Below are 19,566 nucleotides of genomic sequence, written 5' to 3' on the forward strand. Positions count from 1 at the left end.
CTTAAAATTCCAATGGGTAGGCTTGCTGGAAGAGATCAGTCTTTATGGCTTTCTTAAATTCCGGAAGACTGTTAAGCTGACGAATATCTCTCAGCAAGCCATTCCACAAACTGGGAGTGGCAGAAGAAAAGGTCTTCTGGGTAATAGTTGTCAGGCTGGTTTTTGTTGGCTGGAGTAAATTTTTCCCAGAGGACCTGAGTGTGCGGGGTGGATTGTATGCCCTGCACACTTTTGAAAGTTAAAAGACACAGAGATTCTATTTGTGCTGACCATTTGTTAATTTCCAAGAAGCAGGTAAAATAATTTAAAAGAGTATGTACATCAGTGAAAAAGACTTTTCCAGTACAAAATTTATCTGCTCCCAAAATGAAGCAACTACTGGACATGGCCAAAACATATGTTTAAAAGAAGCATTCACTGTGTTGCACTGCCAGCAACTAGCTGAATAAGGCAAAGCAGCAGTTTTTGCAGCTGAAACTCTCCCCATGGCCTGAGTTTGATACCAGTGGAAGCTGGTTTCAGGCAGCCGGCTCGGGTCGACTCAGCCTTCCATCCTCCCGAGGTTGGTAAAATGAGTACCCAGTTAGCTGGGGGAAAGGTAATCACGGCCGGGGAAGGCAACGGCAAACCACCCCGCTATAAGGCCTGCCAAGAAAACGTCAGTGAAAGCTGGCGTCCCTCCAAGGGTCAGTAATGACTCAGTGCTTGCACGAGAGAGGTGGTGTCCAACAGACATGAAACAAATGTTTTTACTGAGTAATATGTAGCCTAAGATCACAAGTTCCATTGTAGATTTTAAAACGCGTTTGAGAACTCATTTGTTTTCAATAGCTTTTGGTATTTTAGCTTGATTTACTGTTCTTATTACTATGATTATTCTCTTATTTCTGTTTTGTGAAGCCCACAGAGGTTTCTCAAATTCCCAAATGTGCCCATGGGTCCAACCATACTGAACTAATGATATATAGTCCAGTGGGAGCACATGTGTGTGTTGGATCCTGGAATGGATCCTGGTTATGTTTTCCATTGCTTTGTTAATTGCTGAGGATCTGGAGGAACAGAAGACTCAGCAGAAACTTAAAGGTCAACTCTACACCTGGACATTGAGTGTCATAATTGAATAATTGTCTAACTGATTGTCTTCAATTAAGGGTTGCAAGGAGTTGCATCATTGTACAGGGTGTCTATAAAAGTAAATGTATTTTCATGTTCATGATAACTTCCATGTCCCTTACCCAACTTGATGTGAGCTGTATTGACTGACCGTTTGTAAGTATTTGTATCTGTACTGCCATAACTAAATTATATATTTATTTGCCAGTAAAAAGGTTTATTTTAACCTACCTAAATCTCTGTCTTAATTCATGTCTTTGCTGACTTGGCTGAGAACCGCTGTAATCTCTGCTAGTTATTATTATTATTATTATTATTATTATTATTATTATTTATATAGCACCATCAATGTACATGGTGCTGTACAGAGTAAAACAGTAAATAGCAAGACTCTGCCGCATAGGCTTACAATCTAATAAAATCATAGTAAAACAATAAGGAGGGGAAGAGAATGCAAACAGGCACAGCGTAGGGTAAAACTAACAGTATAAAGTCTGCACAACATCAAGTTTTAAAAGCTTTAGGAAAAAGAAAAGTTTTTAGTTGAGCTTTAAAAGCTGCGATTGAACTTGTAGTTCTCAAATGTTCTGGAAGAGCGTTCCAGGCGTAAGGGGCAGCAGAAGTCTCTGTAGGGCCCAGACAGAGACTTAACACAAAAGGTTATATGCCAGAAACTCAGTCTGTGCAATAACTAAACAGCTTCTAAAGCCATAACTCAACAGTGTGTTGCATGCAGAATGCCCCAGCTTCAGTGCTTGACGTCTCCCAGGAAGGCTGGGGAAGACCTGTGTTCGAGACCCTGGAAACTTGCTGCCAATCAATCTAGTCCCCCCGCCCCAGGCCTTAACTGTGCCCCCCATGGGTGCACTGACCCCACCACTGCCAAATTCCCCCTGCCACCTGTGCTCCAAGTCTTGGTCGTTCCTCGTCCCACAACCCACAACATACCAAGAGCACCTCTTGCTTAACCCGTTATCAAAAATAGTACTCACTAGAGTCCGTTGAAGTTTCACTTCCCATGGATGCAGAAGAGTCGACGGATACATTCGGGCTGTTTTCTCTCTCTTTGGGTTTTCTTGTGACGACGACCGCCTGCCTGGGGTGCCGTGCTTTCCGCAGGATCTCCAGCGCTTCGGCGTGGGTCGCACCTTTGAGAGACTTCCCATTGATCGATAAGACTTCGTCTCCTTTCTGGATGGTTCCTTCTTGGAATGCGAGCCCGCTGGGGAAAACTCTATGGATCTGTGTGAGGAAGCCCGTCCACACACACACACACACACACCCCAAAAAGAAAGGCGTTTTGTGACTTCACGTTCCCAAGTGCCTCGACTCGTGCATTCGCCTTTGGAGAAGGTGGCGGAGTGCGATTTAAACCCCTCTCTTTGCAAAGTGGTTTTGTGGAGTACAAACGCCCTAACCCAGGTTAGCAAATCTTCTGGGGGTGGGGGGGAAGGGACAGGGTCCTGCCAGTGTTGGCCCAAGACATTTTGCAGCCTGAAGCAAAGGACCATCCAACACCACTAAGGCACCACTTCCTGTCTTTGTCTGTCCCCTTAAGTTGTGCCACCTGAAATGGCCGGCTATGGTGGACGGGTAAAGAGACATGGCCAGGTGAGAAACCTCGGATGGCTGAACTGGGGCCTCAGGTGGGCTAGATTGGGCCTGTGGCTTAAAGTTCAACCCTCCTCCCCTAGCAGGTGGGCAACGCTTGGTTGCATATTGTCACATACACACTTTTCCCTGATCCCGTTTTCCTGGGCATGTCCAGAGGTAGCACCCTGTGTACTGCCAGGCACTTCCTCCCCCCTTTTCTTTCGACCTGAGCGACAGTATGCTTGCATGCCAGGGCGTGGGGTGTGTGCTTCGAAGTGTTGTTAAATTGATCTCTCCTATTCCTTGCCCCAATGCAGCTGATACGGGCGATAAGATCATACTGTTAGGTTTGCTAACTGTCCCTTGTCCATTCTGGGGGCCCAGCATCCTTGCAGGTGGCTGCTTGTCGTACACAACATTCTTTGCATACCGTGAAGTGGGTGGGGGATGCAGGGTAATCTATTGGGGGTTGTGGTCAGGGCAGTGGGCAGTGCAGGGCCACCCCTTTGCTCCTCTCTGCTGACCCCTTTTCTTCCTCTCTTCCTCCTCTTCCACCCCCACCAGCAGGCTGCGAAAGAGGGTCAGATCATTAAGTACGTAAGAGCTCTGCTGGATCAGACCAAGGGTCCATCTACTCCAGCACTCTGTTCCCACAGGAGCCAACCAGCTGTCAAGCAAGGACCCACAAGCAGGACACGAGTGCAACCCATGTCCCCCAGCAACTGGTGCACACAAGCTTACTGCCTCGGACGCAGGAGGTAGCACATAGCCATCAGGGCTAGTAGCCACTGATAGCCTTCTCCTCCAGGAATTTATCCAACCCCCTTTTAAAGCCATCCAAATTGGTGGCCATCACCACATCTTCTGGTAGTGAATTCCATAATTTCACTGTGCGCTGTGTGAAGAAGTGCTTCCTTCGATCTGTCCTGAATCTCCCACCAATCAGCTTCACGGGATGACCCCACTGGGATCTAGTATCATAGGAGAGGGATTCTTGCCAGACATCTGAACAAATCACTAGCTTTTGAAATTAGGCGGAGGGTTGCAAGCAGCTCTAGGTGTGCCAACCCTATGTTTAAAATGGACAGTGTACCAGAACAAAAATACTCACCGTCATAACTTTGTTTTCTAGGTCTACTCCACCGGCTAAGCTGAAGCCAAGACCCGCGCCTTCTTCTTTGTGCAGAATTGTAACATGGATGTCGCTGAGTTGCTGTGCATTGGAGAGAGAAAAGGAGAGAATCCTGGTCAATGTGCCAGCAGAGTACAGAGACGCATTGGGAAGGACAGGCCTGCTTACTTTTAGTTGCTAAAAGGAGGGGGGAATTTAGGCAAGCACAGCTTTTCTTCTTACCACTGCAGTACTGTGATGTGACAAGCTTCACTCACTGACGTTCCCTCTTCTGTGAAATTATTAAAGCAGCAGCTGCTCTGTCCTCCATTGCCAATAGGACACCCTGGGAGTAGGTACCATTACATGGGCAGTTAAGCAGGATTCACGGGGGTTTCAGCTTAGCAACACGTGGTATTTATCAATACAGATCTGCTGCAGCCTTCCCCAACTTGCCACCCTGCAGAGGTGTTAGACTAAAACTCCCAACATCCTATAAAATGCAGGAGAATGTGATGGTCATGGGCTGGGTCTCAACAGACTTGGACAATGGACACAACCCATATTCGCCAGCAAAATATAGGGAATCCTTGGCGGTAATGATGGAAGAAAAGTTCATTTCATTCATTTTTGAACTGAATTCTTCATGCACTATTCAGCGGGTGCAGTAGCCGTGAAGAAGAGAACCAAAATCTCATTCTCTACAGAGCTGCTAAAGATAAAAAGAACCCGGTCTCCTTCCCTCTCTCTTTTATGGCATCTGATTCCTTTTTCCCCATCTCCCAGGTTTCTTTCCCTCTTTTAAAAAGAAAGTCAAAGCAGCACACCTGTCAGCACCCGGGGGATGCATTGTCAGGGCACCTGCCGAAACCCGTCTCCTAGCAGGGGTCCACGGCCAGCCCCCTGCCTCTCCTCCTCTTCCTCCTTGTAGCCGCCACTGGTTATGGATGTACAGATTGTATACAATCTGTTTCATCTCTGTTTTGTAGAATGTCAGGCTCCTTTTGCTCCATTGATAGAACTGGATTTTTCGGTATCCGAATTTGCGCAAATGTGAATTTTTGCAAATTTTTACAAAGAAAACCCCCAAACTGTACAAATTCCCCCCTCCAAATGTGTGTTTCCACACTTTAGCTTATGGTGGAAATGTGTATTTTTGTCCATATTCTTTTTTTTTAAAAAAATTATATTTTTCTTGGATGAAATTTGTGCAAAATTCCTGAAGGTTAGGAAAACGGTCTGCAAGTCTGCAAAATCCATCCCAAAGAGGAAATCCAGTCCACAGCAGAATCCACAGGTCAGATTCATAAAACCTGCACTCATTTGGTTCCATTGTGGATTTCTCTGACATCCCCGACAAAGCCTTAGGAGGAGAGACTGAAAGCACTGGACATGTTTAGCCTGGAGAAGAGAAGGCTGAGGGGAGACATGAGAGCACTCTTCAAATGCTTGAAAGGTTGTCACACAGAGGAGGGCCAGGATCTTGTCTCGATCCTCCCAGAGTGCAGGACACGGAATAATGGGCTCAAATTACAGGAAGCCGGATTCCGGCTGGCCATTAAGAAAAACTTCCTGACTGTTACAGCAATACAATGGAACCCATGACCTAGGGAGGTGGTGGGCTCTCCCACACTAGAGGCCTTCAAGAGGCAGATGGACATGTCAGGGATGCTTTAAGGTGGATTCCTGCATTCTGTGATTCTACTGATGGTTCAGTTGCTCTCTCTGAAAAGCACCCTCCACTCACGTTGCAAACTTGTTCTGGGCAGTAGTGTGGCTTGGGCTCAGGGCGAGCCAATGGACAGTGCTGAGGAGGGAATGGCCCACTCAGGGAGTCCACTGTAAACACTTTGCCCAAGGCCCCTGGCCCAATGGACCCAGCACTGATTTTGACTCGTCATCTGAAGACCAATGAATGCAGAAGATCTTGGGGAAATTGTCAGTGTCCAAGATAAGAGACTTACCTTTAGTGTTGCCTCATCTAAAGTTTTCACCTCCTCCATAAGTTTCTCCAGCTCTTCAGGGGTGAGCAGAGAGATGACAGCCTGCCCTGAGGCACCCAAAGCCTGAGGTGAGGGGCCTTCCTGGTTGCCTTCCTCTTTTTCATTATCTGACCGACTTGCGCTGTAGTCCCTCAGTTCTGAGAGGCTGGGAAGTTTAGGAAGAGGAAATGAGAAATGGTGAGCCATCAGAGTCAACGGGCTATTTTGGAACTGTGTGCTGGCGGGAATGGGATTTGGAGGGGAGGGGGCTGTATTCAAGGAATGGGCTATTGCAGATCCTATTTACTATTATTTGAAGAGTCCATTTCCATTCTTCTCCGGGTCCAAAAATTATGGTATTTCAGGGGCTTTGTGGGGAATTTAAATGGCAGCTAGACCCAGCTGCTCAGCGCACCAGAACAACAACAATATAGAAGGGGCCACAGGGCAGGCATCTGCGAGGAAGAAGGGGGCCCATGGCGTTGAGGCCCCGGCAGCTGCCCAAGGATGCCAGGTACTGGTGCTGGCCTTGATTTCCCTGAACAACAGAAAATTGCTAGGGGATCTGTGCAGGCATGAAAATCAGCAGGATAAAACATGCTACCTCCCAGCTGCTTTTTGGCGGTGGGGGTGTTTAGATTTTCGGGTTCAATAGTAGCTCCTTCAGCCTGCATTAAAGGCCATTCAAGAAGGTGGTCCAGATTTCTGGAATGGCCTAGGAAAGGTTCTAAAGCAGCCTTCTCCAACTGGACACCCTCCCAATGTGTGAGACTATAACTCCCATTATCCCCAGTCAGCTCTGGCCAAGGGGCAAGTGATGGGAGTTGTACTCCGGTGCATCTGGAGGGCAGTAGGCTGGGGAGGGCATGCCTGGAACGCTCTTCCAGAACATTTGAGAACTACAAGTTCAACCGCAGCTTTTAAAGCTCAGCTAAAAACTTTTCTTTTTCCTAAAGCTTTTAAAACTTGATTTTGTTCTGACTTTATACTGTTAGTTTTACCTTACCCTGTGCCTGTTTACCCTACCCTGTGCCTGTTTACCCTACCCTGTGCCTGTTTACCCTACCCAGTGCCTGTTTACCCTACCCTGTGCCTGTTTACCCTACCCAGTGCCTGTTTACCCTACCCTGTGCCTGTTTGCTTTCTCTTCCCCTCCTTATTGTTTTATCATGGTTTTATTAGAATGTAAGCCTATGCGGCAGGGTCTCGCTATTTACTGTTTTACTCTGTACAGCACCATGTACATTGATGGTGCTATATAAATAAAATAATAATAATAATAATAATAATAATAATAATAATAATAATAATAATGAAAGGGGACATGGAAATTCCCCAAAACAGGTGGAAGTTTTGGAAAGTGGTCAAACCCATGGCTCTCTAGGACCCACCCTGACAACAGTAAGAGGCTTTTGTTTGATTTGTCTCTGCTTAGTAAGAAACCCATGGAACATTTGCCCACAGATTCTGCAATTCCTACCCTGTGTGTGTTTCCATCCATTTCTTCCCCAGTGACGTTTTGATTCCTACACAAGTTGAGCACTAAAAGCAGACAAAATGAAAGAGAGGGCTTTCGCCCCGCTTTGTAATTTCAAGGGGATGAGTCGGAATTTTTGCGCTTTGCTTTGAATGGGCATTTGTGATGCAACAATCCACTCTGGGTTGCAACACAGAATTCAGCGTCAAAAGAAAAGTTCTCTTTGTGGAGCTATTCAGCAGTTTGCCTCTTTCAGCCTGATAGCTGAATTCCATTGTAGAGGAGCTTTCAGGGGATGCATCCCTCTGGTGATGGGGGCTGGAGGCAAAATGGCCACAAGTGCAGGGCCAAAAATGCCAGTGTATTTTAGTATGAACCTCTGGGCTGCCACTAACTAAAACCATAGGAGCAGCATTTTGGCATTTTTGGAATGGGGGAAAACTGCACCCAAGACAGGAAACGGCCAAACCTTGGTTTTGGGAGAAGGGGGTGTGGCCAGTTAAAGAGGCGTGGCCATGTGGGTAAACCCAGAGGGCCAGATTTAGACCCTGGGAGAGCCACGTGCCACGTTCTGCACCCCTGATGTAAAACAATGGAAGGGTTCAAGGAAATTGTTTACAGTTAGGAAATACAGTGCATTCTTCAAATTATTGCAGTTTTAAACTATATTCGGCTGATATATTCAGCTGCACCCCTTCCTAGAGTTGGAAGACCTAAAGACAGTAGTGCACGCGCTGGTAACTTCGAGGCTCGACTTCTGCAATGCGCTCTACATAGGGCTACCTTTGTGCCTAGTCCGGAAACTTCAACTAGTGCAAAATATGACAGCCAGGTTGGTCACCGGTACATCTAGGGGTGAATGACCATATTACACCAGCTGTAAAATCACTACACTGGCTGCCAATTAGTTTCTGGGCCAAGTAGAAAGTGTTGGTTATTACCTTTAAAGCCCTACATGGTTTGGGTCCAGGTTACCTGCGGGATCGCCTTCTCCCGTACAATCCGCCCCGCACACTCAGGTCCACTGGGAAGAATTTACTCCACCCAACAAAAACAAGTCTGACAACTATTACCCAGAGGACCTTTTCTTCTGCTGCTCCCAGTTTGTGGAATGGCTTGCTGGGAGAGAGTCGTCAACTTAACAGTCTTCCGGAATTTATGAAAGCCATAAAGACAGATCTCTTCCGGCAGGCCTACCAAATTGAGTTTTAAGATGTCTCGCTTGCTGTTATTTTAATAATGTATTAGTTTTTATTTGTTTTAATCAATTTTATGTATTTTATAATTTTTTGTATTCTATGATGTTCCCCACCTCAATCCAGAGGGAGAGGCAAGTAATAAATTATTATTATTATTATTATTATTATTATTATTATTATTATATTTAAAATTTCCCAAATTGGCCTTACTTAAGAGAAAAGCTGGTGTCTGGAGAATGAGCTTCACTGGCGTGCAGGAGAACAGTTCCATTTTCTTCTCTGCAGGGCTTTGGCGACCCGTTGTGTGACCGCCCGGGGTTTTTCCCAAGACACAGAGCGAACTGAGGGAGGGAATAAAGCGATTTCATTAAAGCTGACGAGAAGTGGTTGCTGATGGAATAGATGTTGCTGTATTTCTCTTCACTGGTTTGCAGCATCTCGCAAGACTGGGCTGAGCTAAGAGGGAAGCTCCGAGCTCTTTTGCTTGGTGCTTTGGTGACCTGGGAGTCAGGTTCTAGGCCTTGCGATGGTAGCAAACTCAAAGAAGCTTCAGTCGGGGTGTTGTGGCTCATCTTTGGACTTGGGGAACATTCCTCTCTTGAAGAACAAGACGAATCTACATTACTCGCATCAAGGAAAGGCAGAAGATGGGTGCTTTCAGAAGCTTGAACATCAACATTACCACCTGACTCTTGGTCGAGATGAATTGCAGCAGATTTGGGCTCCCTCCTGCTGGGTGAGACTTCTTTTTGGATGGACAGCTTTGGGCTAAGCTTTCGGTTTCCATTTTCAGGGGACTGAGGCGTGCCCAAGCTTTCAAAAGAGCTGATCCGTTGCTTTATTGATGAACCTCGAGGTGAGGCCCGAATGATCTTGGAAGTGGAACCCAGTTCATTGTCAGAAACACTCCGGCGGTGGTCAGTGGTGTTTTTGTGAGCTACATCTGTATTTCCTTTCTTTAGACCTTTCAAGCTTTGGCGAAACCAGGCAGGTTTCGGTGCTACCGGGGGACCTTTCTTCACGAAGTCACCATCGTCAGACGACCTGGGTGCTTTGGAATCAGCCTCTTCCGTATCTGATCTCTGCAGGGCTGCTTCCGAGCATCCAGACGTTTGATTGCCTTCATTTGTATCAATGCCGGGGTGCAAGCTTAAGGAGCAGCTATCTTCCGACATGCTGGGATTAAACAAGCTTTTTATGCAATCGGAAATCCTAACCCAAGGGTCTTCTGTCGTAGCCTCAAGGCTATAATCCACCCTCGCTTGTCTTCTGAGCGCAGGCCGTTGAGTAGATGATGAGAGAGACTTCCCTGAATTAAGAAGATGTGATTAGCACACTTAAATACAATCAACAACTTATCAATTTTCCTCATGTACAGCACTATGACTTCTATGCCTATGAGTGAATGCTATGCCTTCTAGGGTAATGGAGGGCAGATTTGGGAAAGTCCCACTATCAGATAGATGCTGCCCCTGTAACAACGAGGAGGTGGAATCTATTTCCCACATATTATTCAACTGCAGCTTCTATCAGGAGGCAAGAAAAGCCCTTATCCATCCTTTCATGCAACGATTACCTGGACGATCATCCGTGACCCTTATGTCGGTCCTTTTACAGGCTCAAGATAAGCATACCACCGAACAAGTTGCTAAATTTCTTAATCACGCGATCCTTACCAGATCAGTTATGGTGGCAGGACTTTCCTTTGCTTCTAGCACAGAACTTTAAGGAGGCTCATGCAATCATACTCTTTTTTAATTTCATGTATTTTAAATATTTATTATGTGTTTTTATATGTTTTATTGGTCTGTTGATTGTAATAAAAGGAATTGTAAGAGTGAACCCTAATAGCAGGAGGAAAGGTTGATCCATGCCCCAAATTTAGCATAGCATAAACTGGTAGCCATGATCATATAAATGCCACCTTCTATTCTGGTTAGTTTTTAAGTTAGAGTCAATAGAATACTAGAATTAGTAATAGTTTACCAAGCTAAATGTTGTGCTAATCACGCAGACTGTAACTATGCACGCAGCATAGTGTAGCAATGTACAAAGTCCTTTCCCCTATTCTTTTTTTTTTAAATTAATACTTTTATTTATTTTCCACAAAGACAAGACACATAAGGAAAGGTTAAAAAAAACAATACAAACTATACAAACTAAATCACAACGCAAACATCTCCTGAAATAAATGCAAATACATAAGGCTATATTCCATTTAAAGCGATCTCCGTGTCAGATGGCAAATATCAATTATTTCTAGTTAACCAGGTCCAGATCACATAAAAGCAAGCAAATTTATATAGCAAAGGCAAAGATACAAGTTATATATAAAATCCGCATACAAATATATCATCTTTGCAGTTCTTGTATATGCTAAATAAAAGGATTCCAGTCCATTACGTATCATTTCCCCTATTCTTGTGTATGTGTATTATTGTATTATTAATCTATCTGAATGAAATTGTTCCATTGATGCCAATGGGACTTACAGTGCAATCCTCTGCATGTCTTCTCAGAAGTAAGCCCCATTGGGTTCCATGAGACTTACTCCTGGATAAATGTCCATCAAACTGTAGCCTTGGTGATGACTTAACAGCCACTGATTCAGGGCATGAAACTGGCATTTCACTCCTTAAAAAATCCAACATTTCTGCTGCAGCAAGCGCTTTGCAGTAGACACTTGCTGACAATTGCACAGAACAAAACGTACCTTTGCTGGTTTTCCTTTCTTGATCCACAGCATCTAAGCACACGCTTGACTGTTCCGTAGCTCTCAGCGCTAAAGAGTTTGCAAAAACACTGTGAGTTACAACTGCCTTGCTTCTCTGCCGCAGCAGGTCTCCGGCTTCCTGTGAAATAAACAGGAAACACAAGTGTGACAAAACACAGTTGCACAAAACTGCATTCAGTGCACCCACGAGCTGTCCCCTGCCCTGCCCTATCCAGAATAGCGGTGCAGCATTTTCACAGACAGGATGAGCTGATCAGTAAGACTGACAAATGATGTAGCCAACCCAGTCTCCTGCCTTCAAGGGTCCACATTCATCAACCTTCAGCCTGGATTGATTGATTGATTGATTGATTGACTGATTGACTGGTTGATTTAGAGGATGTATAAGTCACCTTTTAAGGAATACTCTTCCAATGTGGTATACAGAATTTACAACCACAAAAAACAATAGGACAATTATAAAAACAATAATAAAGTAATCATAAAATCAAAATTAACAATATCAGATAACACCATATAATAGTGAACAGCTAAGATTTGAGGACCCGCTTGGAAGCCTGAAATGGTGAGGCTTGGCAGACATCAATTGGAACAGAGTTCCCCATGCAGGGGGCTACTCCTAATAAGGCCCTGCTTCTCATGCCCACCAGACTAATTGCTTCGAGAGTAACACACAAGCAGGGCCTTCAATGTTGATCTCAGTTTGGGCACGTTGGTATGGGTATGTAAAGGCAGACCTTCAATCTATCTGGACCCAAACCATTTAGGGCAGGGGTGGGCAAGACACACATAGATGTGTGTGAATTTCGCCCCTGAATCCAAGGGGTAACATCTATTCTGGGTTAATCTAAGCATTCCACCCACCCTGTCAAAACTAATATTGATGAACATCTCTGAATGCATATTTGAAAATGGCAGTGGGTAGAAGAGTGAAGACCCAAAACCACCCATAAAAATTTATACCATATTTGGCCCTTAAGGTTTTGATCATATTGCAAAGCTTGCTACTTTCCTGCAACCCCCTGGACTGATGTCCCCCCGCTCCTTTGCTCACGCTTTGCATGTACTTCCTGGTACTTTCCATCTCTAAGCTGATGCTACCCAAGGGTATGGCCTACTTCCTTTTTCACAGCAAACATGCAGTTCTACACCCATCTTTAAACTTGCTACGCTTGTGCAGATGGACTAAAATGGGCCAGTTAAGGGTTGAGTTGATGTTGTTTTTAATGCGGTGATTGAATCAGCTTTGCTTTAAATCCTATTTCCTAATAGCGAACCTCTTCTCTGAGAGGGGATGCAAATGTAATCAAATGGGCACCATTAACAGACAAGGGGGAAGCATGAACAGCCTTGAAGAACCCCATGTTTTGCAGAAATGCAAATTAATGGGGGAAGGAACCATTGAGCAAAACCATCCTAACTGAGAGAGTGGCTGAAGGAGGGCTCCAGCCACTGACTCATCTGGGAGAGTTTGCCCACGCAACAGGAAAGATGCGGCACAGACAAGTCTTTGCACACCACATGTCATTCCATGCTATGTATGACCAGATTTGGCCAAGTCTCACCACCACCTGCATTCCCTGCTGTTGTCTTCTATTGGTGTCCCGAGATATCAGCAGGATTTCCTCCAGGGGTTGGGAGTTGGAGGCCAAGCCCTATGCCCTCAAGGAATCCATGAAGGCTCCATGAGCTGGATGAGGAACATTTTTCTCCCTCTCTCATAATACTAGAACCCAACGGGGTCATCCTATGAAGCTGATTGGTGGGAGATTCAGGACAGATCAAAGAAAATGGTTCTTCACACAGCGCGTAGTTAAACTAGGAGGGCTTTCTCCGCTGTGGCACCCCGGTTGTGGAATGAGCTCCCCAGAGAGGTCCGCCTGGCGTTGTACTGCTTTTGTCGCCAGCTGAAGACCTTTTTATTCTCTCAGTATTTTAACACTCTGTATTTTAATCTTATATCAATTTTGTTGCGTGGTTTTATCCTGGTTGTGCTTTTTATACTGTATTTTGTAATTGTGCTTTTAACCTGTTGGTTGTTTTATTATGGTTTTAATTTTTGTGAACTGCCCAGAGAGCTTCGGCTATTGGGCGGTATAGAAATGTAATAAATAAATAAATAAATATTTTTTAAAAACCTATGCAATTTGCTACCACAAGATGTAGCAAGGGCCACCAATTTGGATGGCTTTAAAAGGGGCTTAGACAAATTCCTGAAGGAGAACGCCATCACTGGCTACTAGTCCTCATGACTATGTGCTGCTTCCAGTATCAGAGGCAGTATACCTATGCACACCAAGTGCTGGGGAACATGAGGGGAGGTGCTATTGTACTCCTGTCCTGCTTCTGCGTTTCCCATGGACAGCTGATTGGCCACAGTGTGAACAGAGCGCTGGACTAGATGATTTCTAAATTGGCTTCTCTGCCTATAAATGAACTTAAATTCTATTTAAATTATAGCGATGATTTCTAAATTGGCTTCTCCGTCTCTAAATGATCTTAAATTCTATTTAAATTATAGCAATGATTTCTAAATTGGCTTCTCTGCCTATAAATGATCTTAAATTCTATTTGAATTATAGCAATGATTTCTAAATTGGCTTCTCCGTCTATAAATGATCTTAAATTCTATTTAAATTGTAACAATGATTTCTAAATTGGCTTCTCTGTCTATAAATGATCTTAAAATCTATTTAAATTGTAACGATGATTTCTAAATTGGCTTCTCTGCCTATAAATGATCTTAAATTCTATTTAAATTGTAACGATGATTTCTAAATTGGCTTCTCTGTCTATAAATGAACTTAAATTCTATTTAAATTATAGCGATGATTTCTAAATTGGCTTCTCTGCCTATAAATGATCTTAAATTCTATTTAAATTATAGCGATGATTTCTAAATTGGCTTCTCTGCCTATAAATGAACTTAAATTCTATTTAAATTATAGCGATGATTTCTAAATTGGCTTCTCTGCCTATAAATGATCTTAAATTCTATTTGAATTATAGCGATGATTTCTAAATTGGCTTCTCTGTCGATAAATTACCATGTGCAAATTTTATGCAAAGCTGTATCCCTCCCATCCACTGGCATCACCTGCACCCACTGAAAAGGGGCCTAATTGAGAACTGAAGCTTTTAGCTTGGGATGGATGACTCTGTAAAGTTGCCTTATACTCAGTTTCTCAAATTCCCAACATTATGTTTGTTCTGTCCTGTTTCTGCATCCGTTTGCAAATTTGTTTCTTAAATCCCCACAAAAAGAAATGTACATATTTTGGTGTGCGCTCTCTCTCTCTCTCTCTCTCACACACACACACACACTAATAATAATAATAATTGTATGCTCTCAGTTTTGAATACGTTTTTCAAAATATGCCACCCTTTTTAATTTAAAAATGGTTCCCCGTAATATAATGCAGTTTTGAGCACACCTTTCCCTAACATACACATTTTGGTGAGCATTTCTTCCCTGTTATGTGCATGTTTGGGTGCATTTTTTAAACTTGCGAACTGTCATGCAAAATTCGAGAACTTTACTGTATCACCGCCTTCTGGTTTGTGCATAGCTCCAGGAAGGTCAACCTCAATTTCTCACCCATGCCTACTTTTTACAGATGCACCTTTTACTACTGAGATCCTACACAAATTGACCACTGCCTCTGCTGCTAATTTTGTGGCCTCCATTCACAATGAAAACAGCTTACCTCAGCATTAGAAGGAGGCAGGCTTCCTTCCCCCGGCGGCTTGGGCCTCTCATTCACTTCTCCGCTAACCTGATCACTGTCGACACAATCTTGTTTGAAGTACTTTCTGGGTGGCGGTTTGGGTTTGGACGACCTGGGTTTTCTAACAAGGATCTCTGCGGACCTTTTGGTGTGGTTTGGGGAGAGCTGAGCAGCTTCTTTAAGCATCAGCGGGGAAGAGGAGTCTTTCTCCAGGCTAGTTCTGGAGGAAGAAAACAATGAGGTTGGCTGTCTGGTAATTGGTACATCAATACTATGTCCTTTTTCTTTGAGATCAGCCAGCTGGTAGGCAAGGCCATTTCCACAAGGCGACCCAGGGATGTAACTGCTGTCGCTGCTGGAACGGATCATTAGCTTTTGGGAACGGTGGTTGAAATGAGCAGCCATCTTCTCCGAATATTTCTCACACGGAGGTCTCTTATGCCAGCTGCTTTCCAGACTTTTAATGCCTGCATTTTAAACGAAACCAAAAAAAAGCTTGTTTTGGACCGAGGACAGAAATAACACTTATGTCCAGCATCGAAATATCTATTCAATGACTTCCATTTGCCTAATGCAGGGAGCATTTTGTTCAAGCACCAAAATGGCCTTTCTCTCATACACGCACATGTTGCACAGTAAAAGATGGATGGGAGCTAAATCAAAGCTGTGGTTATTCATTTATTAATTGTTATGCAGTTTTATATACCGCTTTCCACTAAGTTATCAGAATGGTGCCCGTGCATTGGGTGAAATCCAACTAAAGTCCTACTTAGGGTAGAGCCATTGTAATTATTATTATTTATTTATTTATTTATTTATTTATTTATTTAATTATATAGCACCATCAATGTACATGGTGCTGTACAGAGTAAAACAGTAAATAGCAAGGCTTACATTCTAATAAAATCATAATAAAACAATAAGGAGGGGAAGAGAATGCAAACAGGCACAGGGTAGGGTAAACAGGCACTGGGTAGGGTAAAACTAACAGTATAAAGTCAGAACAAAATCAAGTTTTAAAAGCTTTAGGAAAAAGAAAAGTTTTTAGCTGAGCTTTAAAAGCTGTGGTTGAACTTGTAGTTCTCAAATGTTCTGGAAGAGCGTTCCAGGCATAAGGGACAGCAGAAGAAAATGGACAAAGCCGAGCAAGGGAAGTAGAGACCCTTGGGCAGGTGAGAAACATGGCATCAGAGGAGCGAAGAGCACGAGCGGGGCAATAGTGTGAGATGAGAGAGGAGCATTTGAGAGGAGTAATGAATAGAACTGAAGTTTATTTATTTATTTAAGCATTTTTATGCCACCATTCAGCCAAAATAGACTACTTAATGTAGTCATGGCTAACATGGGTCCTACTCTAAATAGGACCTATGTTGGATTTTATCCAATATCAGTGCCACTAAAATACATCACTAAAACACAGCAATAGGACAATGCAATAATAGATAATTACTAATTAGCAATAAACTCTGCTGTGTACTGCAGACTATACCTGACTGGGTCACACCTCAGGGAAAGCCCAAGTGACACAGGCAAAGAAATCTAGAATCCAATTACCTGAACTGAAATTCCTTCCGACCACTAGGTAATGCTACCAAAGTTGGCTTCTATTGACTTTTTATCTAGTACAGCATCTAAAAACAATCTCTAGCTTTGCTAATATAAAAACTGCCATGTTTCTCTTTAACTTCTGTTCTCCATACCTCACAAGGAACCTTTGCATTTCACTTAGGGCTGGAGACAAATCCAGGTAACTGTAGGATTTTATATTTTTTAAAAAGGGGAATTAAGTCATTTCTTGCTTCTTTGTCCTATCAGCACTCGGTCCTGCTCATGCGCTTCCCAAGGGCATCTGGCTGCTGCAGTGGGAAACGGAATGGTGGACCAGTACATCAGGGGTTGATGGACACATTTGGGATTTCAAGAGTGTCGTGGGTGTTCTCACAAAATGGCTGCTTTTGGGGTTGGGGGTTGCCCATTCAGAAAATGGCTGCCATGGTGGGCATGGCAGGTTGTAAAACACTCATTTCCCAGAAAGCAAAGTGGTGAGACTAAAAGAAAAGTTGATTGTCCAAGAACTTAACTGTAAGACAGAGGGCTGAACTCTAAAATGCAAACAAACACTGTTTTGAACCCAAAGAAAGGGCAGCTTTTGCTTTGTAGGAGGATGTCAACATCACAGTTTAAAAACATGATTAATTAAAAAAAAAAGAATGCAAAAAGCAAAACGTATAAGAGTCAGGGAGCCTGATGGGTACCAAGAAAAGTGTCTGTGAACCCATTGCCACACCCAGGTACCATGTTGGGGACCCTAGCCATATATCTTTGGCCTGATCCATCAGGGCTCCACCAAATTCTTAACTTCTATGCCAAACAGATGACCTTACCTTCTGTATTCCACTGGTATTGCTCTCTTTCGAACTTGTTGCTTTCCACGGCTTGTGAAACGGCCTCCTTGAGCTGCTGTTCAGAGACCTGCAAAACAGCTCACCCTATCATGCTTGAAAAGTGGCAAAATCTGGCAACTTTCTCGAATCCCTTTTTCACACAAGGTAGCCTGTTCTCCTTGGAACTTTACTCCTTGGAGCAGTAAATTCTGAGGATGCTTCCACATAGAATCATAGAGTTCGAAGGGGCCTACAAGGCCATCGAGTCCAACCCCCTGCTCGATGCAGGAATCAATGTACATGGGATTCCCATGTATTCACCCTTCCAGGCCTAGACCCGCTTAGCTTCATCAAGGTTGCAGCCTCCCATGCCATCACACAAGATTTGTCCCATGGAGAGCTCCTAGCGCTACCAATCAAAAGTCATTCCGTATATTTCCCTCCTTAACCATTCTTTTTTCTCTGTTGTTTTCTTTCTTTTTTTAAAAAAAAAAATCCTAAAACATTTGTGAAGTTTAGGGAACAGCCTGAAGATTCAAAGTGAATCAAGCTGAATATGAGCCAACAGTGCGATATGGCTGCAAGAAAGGCCAATGCTATTTTGGGCCTGACAAGATGAAGTTATGACAAGATATGGCTGCATTAATAGAAGTATAGCTTCCAAATCACGTGAGGTACTGGTTCCTCTCTATTCGGCCCTGGTTAGGCCTCATCTAGAGTATTGTGTCCAGTTCTGGGCTCCACAATTCAAGAAGGACACAGACAAGCTGGAGCGTGTTCAGAGGAGGGCGACCAGGATGATCAGGGGTCTGGAAACAAAGCCCTATGAAGAGAGACTGAAAGAACTGGGTACGTTTAGCCTGGAGAAGAGAAGATTAAGGGGAGACATGATAGCACTCTTCAAGTACTTGAAAGGTTGTCACACAGAGGAGGACCAGGATCTCTTCTCGATCCTCCCAGAGTGCAGGACACAGAATAACGGGCTCAAGTTAAAGGAAGCCAGATTCCGGCTGGACATCAGGAAAACCTTCCTGACTGTTAGAGCAGTACGACAATGGAATCAGTTACCTAGGGAGGTTGTGGGCTCTCCTACACTAGAGGCATTCAAGAGGCAGCTGGACAAGCATCTGTCAGGGATGCTTTAGGGTGGATTCCTGCATTGAGCAGGGGGTTGGACTTGATGGCCTTGTAGGCCCCTTCCAACTCTGCCATTCTATGATTCTATTATTCTATGTGCGGAACTCCATCCAACCAAATCAGAAACGGATTTCCCAGCAATGGGCATACATCCCTAGTGATGTATGCTCTGCTCCAAACAACTGCAGACCAGATGCTACAGGGATTTGGCACCACCAGGAGGGCTTCACCAGATAGGGAGGCCACCAGTGAGGGAGGAAGCAGCAGCCAGGCACCTCTCCACTGTGCCTGGGTCCAGCTCCAGCTGAGAGCCCCCTCCCTCCTGCTACCAACTGTCTCTGGAGAGGCCACCAGTGAGGGAGGAAGCAGCAGCCAGGCACCTCTCCACCGTGCCTGGGTCCAGCTCCAGCTGAGAGCCCCCTCCCTCCTGCTACCAACTGACACTGCAGAGGCCACCAGTGAGGGAGGAAGCAGCAGCCAGGCACCTCTCCACCGTGCCTGGGTCCAGCTCCAGCTGAGAGCCCCCTCCCTCCTGCTACCAACTGTCTCTGGAGAGGCCACCAGTGAGGGAGGAGGCAGCGGCCAGGCACCTCTCCACCGTGCCTGGGTCCAGCTCCAGCTGAGAGCCCCCTCCCTCCTGCTACCAACTGTCTCTGGAGAGGCCACCAGTGAGGGAGGAAGCAGCAGCCAGGCACCTCTCCACCGTGCCTGGGTCCAGCTCCAGCTGAGAGCCCCCTCCCTCCTGCTACCAACTGTCTCTGGAGAGGCCACCAGTGAGGGAGGAAGCAGCAGCCAGGCACCTCTCCACCGTGCCTGGGTCCAGCTCCAGCTGAGAGCCCCCTCCCTCCTGCTACCAACTGACACTGCAGAGGCCACCAGTGAGGGAGGAAGCAGCAGCCAGGCACCTCTCCACCGTGCCTGGGTCCAGCTCCAGCTGAGAGCCCCCTCCCTCCTGCTACCAACTGTCTCTGGAGAGGCCACCAGTGAGGGAGGAAGCAGCAGCCAGGCACCTCTCCACCGTGCCTGGGTCCAGCTCCAGCTGAGAGCCCCCTCCCTCCTGCTGTCACCTGTCACTGCTGAACTTTCCAACTAAGATTGTAGTGCCTGA

At 44.9% G+C, this 19,566-nt stretch overlaps 1 protein-coding gene across 1 annotated transcript in view; it reads right to left on the reverse strand.

The window, feature by feature from the left end:
• IL16 (interleukin 16) overlaps nt 1-19,566 on the reverse strand; it is a 46,128-nt gene that overhangs the window by 2,975 nt on the left and 23,587 nt on the right. The window contains exons 12-18 of the mRNA XM_063142574.1: nt 17,322-17,409; nt 14,917-15,404; nt 11,189-11,327; nt 8,686-9,784; nt 5,782-5,965; nt 3,818-3,919; nt 2,106-2,355 (exon numbers count right to left, since the gene is read on the reverse strand). Of these exons, the coding sequence (XP_062998644.1) occupies nt 2,106-2,355; nt 3,818-3,919; nt 5,782-5,965; nt 8,686-9,784; nt 11,189-11,327; nt 14,917-15,404; nt 17,322-17,409 (2,350 nt within the window). The remainder of the gene's footprint in view (nt 1-2,105; nt 2,356-3,817; nt 3,920-5,781; nt 5,966-8,685; nt 9,785-11,188; nt 11,328-14,916; nt 15,405-17,321; nt 17,410-19,566) is intronic.

The sequence above is a fragment of the Elgaria multicarinata genome, chromosome 16 (genome assembly GCF_023053635.1).
Source record: "Elgaria multicarinata webbii isolate HBS135686 ecotype San Diego chromosome 16, rElgMul1.1.pri, whole genome shotgun sequence".
Lineage (NCBI taxonomy): Eukaryota > Metazoa > Chordata > Lepidosauria > Squamata > Anguidae > Elgaria > Elgaria multicarinata.